Source organism: Medicago truncatula, chromosome 7 (genome assembly GCF_003473485.1).
Source record: "Medicago truncatula cultivar Jemalong A17 chromosome 7, MtrunA17r5.0-ANR, whole genome shotgun sequence".
NCBI classification, from domain to species: Eukaryota; Viridiplantae; Streptophyta; class Magnoliopsida; order Fabales; family Fabaceae; genus Medicago; species Medicago truncatula.
Window position 1 is genome coordinate 23,534,805 of NC_053048.1, and position 9,492 is coordinate 23,544,296.

General features: G+C 32.6%; 2 protein-coding genes across 5 annotated transcripts; one reads left to right on the forward strand and one right to left on the reverse strand.

The window, feature by feature from the left end:
• The first annotated feature begins 3,759 nt into the window (after window positions 1-3,759).
• LOC25499914 (receptor like protein kinase S.2) lies at window positions 3,760-6,733 on the forward strand. The gene has a single exon (XM_013592987.3). It carries the CDS (start codon window positions 3,987-3,989, stop codon window positions 6,552-6,554), a length of 2,568 nt encoding a protein of 855 aa, XP_013448441.1. The 5' UTR covers window positions 3,760-3,986; the 3' UTR covers window positions 6,555-6,733.
• A 63-nt stretch (window positions 6,734-6,796) lies between these two features.
• LOC25499915 (probable calcium-binding protein CML22) lies at window positions 6,797-9,235 on the reverse strand. Of its 4 annotated transcripts, none has more exons than XM_013592989.3 (5): window positions 9,043-9,235; window positions 8,314-8,523; window positions 7,846-8,045; window positions 7,317-7,491; window positions 6,797-7,110 (listed from the first exon to the last, which is right to left on the reverse strand). In XM_013592989.3, the coding sequence occupies exons 1-5, from the start codon at window positions 9,134-9,136 to the stop codon at window positions 7,019-7,021; spliced, it is 771 nt and encodes a 256-aa protein (XP_013448443.2). In that variant the 5' UTR covers window positions 9,137-9,235; the 3' UTR covers window positions 6,797-7,018. The 4 variants fall into 4 exon arrangements, with proteins under 4 accessions (XP_013448443.2, XP_039683595.1, XP_013448442.1 ...); XM_039827661.1 differs by having other exon boundaries at window positions 8,476-8,523; window positions 9,043-9,234; XM_013592988.3 differs by having other exon boundaries at window positions 9,057-9,233.
• Window positions 9,236-9,492: the final 257 nt, after the last annotated feature.

The following is a 9,492-nucleotide window of genomic DNA, read 5'->3' on the forward strand; positions in this document are numbered from 1 at the left end:
TTTTATTTATGTAACGTATAGTTTTCGACCTTAAACCCAATATTTGCGCTTAAAAGAAGTATAAATTGTATTTTCACGTCACTTAGTATATACATCAAGTTGTACATGAAAATGATTTATTTTTTGATTCAGCTGATAAAAACAAATTACCACTGCTCATTCAATCACACATCTTAATAGTTAAGTTTCATAAGATTAGGAAAACTAAAGTTTCTAATATTATTGTAGAACTATTTCAAATTAAAGTAATATAGTATTTATAAAAAAAAAAGTGAGGAACAAAATAAGAGAGTTTTTTTATAAGCAAAATTTATTGATGATTATGACCGATGTTATAGAAAGTTAATATATATATATATATATATATATAATTGACATTCGCGAATAAGTTTATTAGAAAGGAGAAAAAAAACCCTGTTTGTTAAGATTAAACAAAAGATATTGGGTTTACCTTTAAAAAAAAAAGATCTTGGGTTTAAAACTAATTATGAGAATGATGCAGCACTCTTGAATTTTTTGAGAAGAGCTCTACTGCCCATTATGATCATATACCTGACTTAAGGGATTGATGATGTCACTAAATATTTTTTTCTTTATATAGTGGCCAATTTAGACACATATTTAGAAATAAAAAAAGTTCAAATTGGTCAATAACATTGGCAACTAGCAAGCATGGCATTGGGGAGAGAACGAGTTTTTACTTTCCATGTTCCTGAAAGGCCATATACTTTATTTGTAACTTTACCCATATCCAACAGAGATGATAAATTAAATCTCATCTATGTTCCTGATAGACTCGAGCATCCCTGCCACATCCCTTTACTCTTAGTGAGTTATAATTTTTAATAAAAATTGAAGTTTTTTTTATTCATGTGGGCAATGTTGTAATGTACTATCCAGGAATTTGCTCCCTTTAACATTTTTTTGACCGGATGATTTGATTGCTCATTTAAATATCAATGACAAATTTTATAACATGTCAATTATCAAACATTTGAGAACAAATTTGTGTATGAGTTTGACGTGAGTACATATATTCATGTTACCTGTCTCGTACCCGTGTTTTGATATCGTAAAAAATCCGACTCATACACAAACACAATCAATGTGGAAAAACCATTCAAAATATAGTAAAAAAATCCGACCCATACACAAACCCAATCAAATTGAAAAAAAACAGTCAAAATGGAGTGAGTTCGGGCGGATACCCGCATGTACAAGTTTGGTTGTCATGCCTAACAACTAGTCTTTTAGTGAGATTTCACAAATCACCTATCATCAAATTATTTAACGAGGGATTCAATGAAATTTAACCTTTTTAGACACTAGTAATATATAATGATCAAACATGGGAGGAGGAGAGTTTGAGGGAGTGTACAGTTTTACTTCATAACATTGTTTTGCAGGATGATGTTACTGATAGTTGGAGATGGTTACTAGACCCTACTAGCGGCTATACTGTAAGAGGTGCTTACAGACTTTTTACAACTATAGGCGAACCGTTGGATAGAAGGCTTGTTATAGATGTTTGGGACAAGCAGATTCCTTATAAGGTGTCTATGTTTGTGTGGCGCCTCTTTCGGAATCGTATGCCCACTAAAGACAACCTGTTGCATAGGCGCGTGATTCATCCTGAGAACGTGGCTTGTGTTTCAGGGTGCGGACATCCGTAAACGGCGAATCATTTGTTTTTGGATTGTATTTTTTTCAGTTCTCTTTGGTACCAGGTTTGGTAGTGGCTGGGTATCTATTCGGTGATGTCTGCTGATATTCGCAAGGTTACCTAGAACTACTCATGTTTTTCTTAGAATTATTTGGTTTGCTACTGTTTAGGTGTTATGGAAGGCAAAAAATAACTGTATTTTTCAAAATGGGATTTTTTCTCCTGCTGGTTTGCTCGAGAATATGAAACTCAATTCTTTTTTTATGGTTGAAAGCAAATCAAGCAACATTTAATTATAGTTATCATGATTGGTGGAAGCATTCAATCCCTTGCATGGGTGCTCATTTGTAATTCTTTTTATCTGTTTTGATAGGTGCCTCTGTTTTGTTAGCACCTAAATTGTGTAAATATTTTTGGGTGCGTTTCCCTTTGCACACCTTGTGCGGGGTGATCCATTGTTGTGTATAATATATTATTTTAGTTTGTTAAAAAATATATATATAATGATCAAAAGATGAAGCAGCCGTTGAAAAAATTTGTGCTAAAAAAGTCAAGCGATTTAAAAAAATCTACATGAAATAGGGATAGATATTAGATAGTGTGACGTCCATTTTATTTTATTTTATTTATTTGGTACAAGATATCCATTTAAATATAGTTAGCGGTGTGAGATACAAATTTATTTATTTATGTTTTGACAGGATGTGAGAAACTGATTTGGATGGTTTCGTTGACGAATTTGGAAGGTTTGAAATGGGTTAGAATTTTTTTAAATAATAACTATTTTTCTTTAATGATAAAATAACTAATTCTAGAATCAGCTCTATCACATTCTTTTTTTCATTGCCTAGGATTCGGATTTTTGTCCAAAAAAATGATCATCATATTTAATTTTTCTTCAATTTAGAAAAAATCCTCGGATTTAATAAGTAAAATAATTTTTTGAAAATGATAAATATTAGTAATGTCATTATTATTTTTTAATAAAGTATTTTTTTTTTGACAAATTTAATAAAGTATTTTTATTATGTTGAAGTGGAAATCAAAACTAAATATTTTATCACTCAACTCCTTAACTCTTTCTATGACACCATGCTACTCCTTTACATGTACATCTAATCACATTTTATTATTAAAATATTTAATAAAAATCATAACATACGTAAAAAGTGAGATCTTTTAGATGTATGTATAAAACTATTTTACATTATAAATGCATACAAATTAAACTTTCATTTACATAAAAATAAAAATTAAGAATAGATAACAGAAAAAATTGCAAAATTAAAAATAATGATGAAAGAAACCACTATCACAATTATAAATTATAAGTGATGACTTGTCTTTTATATTTGTTATTGTGTCCCCAAAACAAAATTTCGAAAAGGACTCCCATTACTTTGTTAAATATCAATGTTAAACAAAATTCAAAATTGTAATCTCATAACTTCATTAATTTTTTTTTGAAAAAGACACCCATTACTTTGTTAAATATCATTGCGACCAAGTTGATTCCTAGAAATTAGAATTTTTAGGTTTGTTTGAATTTATTAAATATAATTTTTTAAGCGGTATATTTGAACAAAATACACCATATTTAAATATTTATAAACCGAATCAATTCAATGACTCAAACCAAATCATTTTTCTCACATCAAATTCATTTAGATTCATCGAATCATTAGTTGACCTTCCTCGCGGCCACCGCTATTAATTTTCCTATCTTGTTCTTTCTATGTTTATGACAAAATCTCCATTCTTGATTTATTTTTCCACATTATATATATATATATATATATATATATATATATATATATATCATGACATAGGAATAGATAGTGTGATGTTCAATTAAGTACATATATATCTAGAAGTTTTATTTTTATAGTAACTCCTACTACATATCTAGAAGTTAGATTATTGATCTTTTCCTTTTCATCCTAATACATATACGTAATGCCGTAACTTTGTTTATCATTTCACATTAATGTCAAAGATTGAAACCACAAATTGAATTTTTCTAAAAATAAAAAATGTTCAATTACAACAAAAACTATAAGATTTCCAATAAAAGCCTATAGGGAATATTATCAACATCACAAAAGGTAGGTTCCAATTTGTCACATTCACATAGTTGCACAAAATTCAACTCTTCAAACTTAACGCGTTGAACTATACCCACCAAACACAGCACAACAAATAAATGCTAAATATTCTAGTACCTCTTCAATATTACACCTTCTTCAACATCATTTTGTAACACACATGTTTATGTTCATATAACTTGTTTTCTCACAAACCATTCCTTAAAAAAAACCAAACCATGCAACTCCATAATCTTTGCATTGTTTTACCACAAAATTCAGGTGAAATAATGAAAGAACAACCTCCTCAATCTTCAAAGAAAGAAAAATCTAAGTTCAAAGTTCCTTCAAGGGCTTGTGGTGGAGGACAACAAGTTCTTGATTTGCTTCATGATTCATTGAGCAAGTTATGTAGCTCAAGATGGGTGGGAGGTGCAAAAAGAATTTACAAACATAAGGGGGTGCAAAAAGGAAAAAAGAAAAACTCTTCAAGTAAGGCTGTTTTTCATGACATGGATGGTGTACAATTTGCTGTCAAGATAGGAAGAGACAATCCAAGAATTTTCAGCTATGCAGAACTTTTTATAGGTTCTAATGGTTTCAATGAAGAACAAGTTCTAGGAAGTGGAGGCTTTGGAAAAGTGTACAAAGCACTTTTGCCAAGTGATGGAACTTTGGTTGCTGTGAAATGTTGTTTATCAGAGAAAGGTAAACAATTTGACAAGAGTTTCTTAGCTGAGTTAAACGCCGTGGCCGATCTTCGACATAAGAATCTTGTAAGGTTGAGAGGTTGGTGTGTTCATGAAGATCAATTACATCTTGTTTATGATTACATGCCTAACCGAAGCCTTGACCGAGTACTTTTTCGTCGGCTGGAGAATTTAAAGAATGAGCCACTTGGTTGGGGACAAAGAGGTAAAATAGTTAAAGGTTTGGCTGCTGCATTGTATTATCTGCATGAACAGTTAGAGACTCAAATCATTCATAGAGATGTTAAAACAAGTAATGTTATGCTTGATTCTCATTACAATGCTAAGTTAGGTGATTTCGGCATGGCAAGGTGGTTAGAACATGAACTTGAATATGAGTTCAAGTACAAGTACAATTACAGCAGCAACAATAAGAAGACATCAAGTAGAATTGATCATTTCAAATTGGGAGAAACATCGAGAATTGGCGGAACGATTGGTTATCTTCCACCAGAAAGCTTGCAAAAACCAAGCAACGGAACTTCCAAATGCGATGTATTTAGTTTTGGTATTGTTGTGCTTGAAATTGTATCTGGAAGGAGAGCAATAGATCTATCATATTCTGATGATAAAATCATTTTGATTGATTGGATCAGAAGGCTTTGTGATGAAGGAAAGCTTCTAGAAGCAGCTGATACAAGGCTACAAAAAAATGGATCATATAATTTTTCTGAGATGAAGCATTTCATTCATATAAGTCTTCTTTGCACACTTCATGATCCAAATTTGAGGCCTAATATGAAATGGGTTGTGGAAGCACTTTCTGATTTAAGTTTCAAACTTCCTTCACTTCCTTCATTTCTATCTCATCCTCTTTATATCTCTTTGTCTTCACCTTCTGAAACTACCAATACTAGTAGCACAAGTGGCACGATGTCGGCCGCTGAAAATCTTAGCTTAATCACAAACTATAGTTCATCAAACTATGTTACAGCTGCAGGTGAAACAGTTTATGTAACAGCTGAACAGAAAAACAGTGGAATCAGGTCTTCTAAGAGCATGAATCAGAATCATTACAAGCCAAATTTTCCTGTGGTTGAAACTCCAAGAGAAATTTCATACAAAGAGATTGTTTGTGCTACAAGTAACTTCTCCGAGTCGAGAAGGGTAGCAGAACTTGACTTTGGAACTGCTTATCATGGAATCCTCGACGACAATTGTCATGTTTTGGTGAAAAGGTTAGGGATGAAGACATGTCCTGCGCTGCGGGATAGATTCTCAAACGAACTCAGGAATCTAGGAAAGCTTCGACATCGGAATTTGGTTCAGCTTCGCGGATGGTGCACCGAACAAGGAGAGATGCTTGTGGTTTATGATTACTCGGCTAGCAGAATTCTCAGTCAACAACTTCAACAAATTCATAACAAAAGCAGGAACGATTATCGATGTTCGGTACTCGAATGGCAGCATAGGTACAACATAGTGAAATCACTTGCTTCTGCAGTTCTTTATCTACATGAAGAATGGGATGAACAAGTGATTCACAGAAACATTACCTCTTCAGCTGTAATTCTTGAACAAGATATGAATCCAAGACTTAGTAGTTTTGCTCTAGCTGAATTTTTATCAAGAAATGAGCATGGCCACCATGTAGTCAATGATACTTCCAAATCAGTTAAAGGGATTTTCGGTTATATGTCACCGGAATATGTCGATTCAGGCGAAGCCACCTCGGCAGCCGATGTTTATAGTTTTGGTGTGGTGGTACTTGAAATTGTTAGTGGAATGATGGCGGTGGATTTCAGGTACCAAGAGGTTCTTTTGGTGAAGAAGGTTCATGAATTTGTGATAAGAAAAAGACCATTGAAGGAATTAGCTGATATAAGACTCAATGGAGAGTATAAAGAGAAAGAATTGATAAGATTGGTAAGATTAGGAATTGCATGCACTAGTTGTGATCCTCAATTAAGACCAAGCATGAGACAAATTGTGAGCATTCTTGATGGAAATGACAAATTACTCAACATGAAGAACAAGGAAAGTAGGGAAGAATGGAGAGACAGAAATGCTTGTTCTTTATCAATGATTCGGAGAATTCAAGCTCTAGGAATACAGTAAGAAATTACAGAAGAAATTGTTATAATCAAATCGAGACTTAAATTTTTGTATAACAGTGAATTCACTTGTGTTTTCAGTTCTTTTTCTGTCTATGTTCTATCTACTTTGTTTGATTATTATGTTATGATATGTTGTATATAAGTGAAGATTAATGTAATCAGTGTTATGTTTCTTTCACATATTTGTGTTCTAATTTTCAATGCCGCAAGGAAACTGTGTAAGTTTCTGCAATACATTCTTTCTTGAGAAAATGAGAAAACACATTCAGTGTCTGTTTGTTTTAGCGGTAAGATATATACTAATGCACGTTTGGAGCGAAGTTCCAATTTTTAGCTTCTTAATATTAAGGCTAAATTGGCATGGAAACGCGAGAATGAATGATACAATGCCAAACCAAACATAGTATCGATGTAATCTAATTTGAAGCACTCTTATGATCTGCGTTGTAACTACTTTTTATGCATCTATTCATCAACATCGATCCCGACCCAATTAATGAAACCAAAGAGGAATTCCCGGAATGTGACTTGCCCGTTCTTGTCCCAGTCCATTTCTCCTATGAGGAAAACAAAACCAGAAAAGAAGTTAGTCCTTTTAATATGACTTAAATGTCTTTTAGGACCATGCAAATATACCACTTTTTATTTTTAACCAGAAGGACTAAAGTTGATATTACGAGAACTAAAACCAAAATGTGATATATTTGCGGGGACCAACGATTAATAGATCATGCTAGCAAAGAAGAATTGAAATGAACAATACTGAATCTGTTTTTAGTGACGTGTGCTGGGGATCTTTCTCTAGGGTTCGTCTCATTCATTGTCCTGACCATGTCTTTCTTGTTAAGCTTCCCATCACCATTTTGATCAAAAAAGAGAAAGATTTCAATGATTTTATCAAATACTTGTCCAAGCTGTGCTAACTCTTCCTTTGGTGACTGAAACAAAAATAATCCATAATATGGTTTAAGGGCATATATCAATTTCGAGATCAAGAAAACATAAAATCGAGCAGTGTATTCACAACTGGACCAGACGGCTCAACTGGTTGAACTGAGAACTGACCAGTCTGCTGGTAGGTTCAACTGCAGTCGGTTCTCAGTCTCTTAGAATTGAATAGATTCGAGTTGAACTGAAGTTAGTCTAATCGGTTCAATTTTTTTTATAAAAGATATTTATTTCTTAGTAATTCAGTTCAACTGATTGAGCTAATTGAACCATGATCAGAAATCTCATCGGTTCAATCTCTGGTCCAGTTTTGAAAACATAGAAATCAAGTTTATAAAGAATACATTATCAGAGGATAAAGGTTCTGTTAGGATATGAATGAGGCACAGAAGAACAATAAATTCATTGAACTGTATCCCCTTGCTTCCATCAATATCACAGTACTGAAAAAAATTCTCAATCTCATTCTCTGGAAGATGAAGTTGCAAATCTTCTAAGAAAGTTTGCAGCTCATGAGGCTCTATGGATTCATTAGAGTCTTCATCTATGAAAGATACAACATAAAACAAGTTAGTTTTCTACCAAAATTAAGACGTGGCTTATAAAGAAAAGAATAAGTAAACCGTCATTTTTGTCTGTAAATGTGTGAGACGCTATCATTGTAGTCAATGAAGGTGTAGAAATTACAAACAAAATACACTTAGATATGCTTTTGTAACATATTTTCAAGGACTATTGTGACAAAGTCTCAGACATGTAAGGACCAAAGTGATCGTTTACTAAGCAAGAATGTTTGGAATATTGAAACTTACCATATTGTTCAAACATTCCTCTTAAAGTTTTGAGTCTCTCCTTGAACATAGGGAACAACATAACTATACTATCAATTGATTTCAATTTGGTTTGTCCAAATTTATTTCTTCTTATTTCAGCTATTTTCTTTTCAAGCTTCCTTTCCAAGCTCTTTTTCTCACCTTGTTCACTGATGCAACAGATTACTGCTCCCATTTTATTGGCCAAGACTTGAGAAAAAAGGAAAAAGGTAAGTAAAAATTCCTTGTAATGAAGTACAAGAAAACAAATTGTTCAACTTTTCAATTAGACAAATTTCAACATTGATTAGGGTCAAAGTGAGTAATTTCAACTTGAAAACTGTTAGAGAAGTAATAATCAAACAATGGTGTCTTTGGTTCTCTACTCAGCATTTGATATAAACAAATGGCCAAAAAGAAAAGGAGAAAAAAATCTAGAAAGCACATATGTCCAATATTTAAAAACCGAACCGGACATTGAAACATTAAGACCTTTGAATCACGATTCAACTGCTTTAAATTACTCGAATCAGGACAAAACCGCAAAGGCAACGCAAAAAAAAAAACGAATTGTAGTAAAGTGAGGTTAAGGTTCAACCAATTCAGGTATTCAGGTAACATACAAATTCAGGTAACATATTCAGGTAACATACAAATTCCAAATATTCTCCAATATGCACAACAAAACAAGAACCAGAAAAAAGATTAAACAAGAGAAAAGGAACTTACAGATTTCTTCGTACCTGGCTACTGATATTTTTAGAGTCATAAACAAGTTGTAAACTATATATATGCAAACATCTATGAAAAAGGGAAGAACCATGGAAGTTTTTAAAGAAAAAGAAAATATTAAAGTAGAAAAACAAAGTATAGTGGATTCCAAAGGGGAGATGCCATTTTTTCTTTGAGTGTTGTTCCTATGAGTTCTTCTTTTTTCAAGTATATCCAAATTAGAGGGTAATCAAAAGAATATATTCTATTGACTAACAAACTGCAAATAATGCTTATTCTTTATTTGTTTGATGGTATTTCCAATAAACTAAAACTAAAAGAAGGTTGGTTCACTTGGTAAGGAGTTGACTCGGTCGCAAGAACGTGGTTTCAATTCCCGGTTGCCAACTTAAGAACCTCTTTGGTGGATGATTTGTAAGCACATTTGTTAGTGTTTCTTGAGGTCTT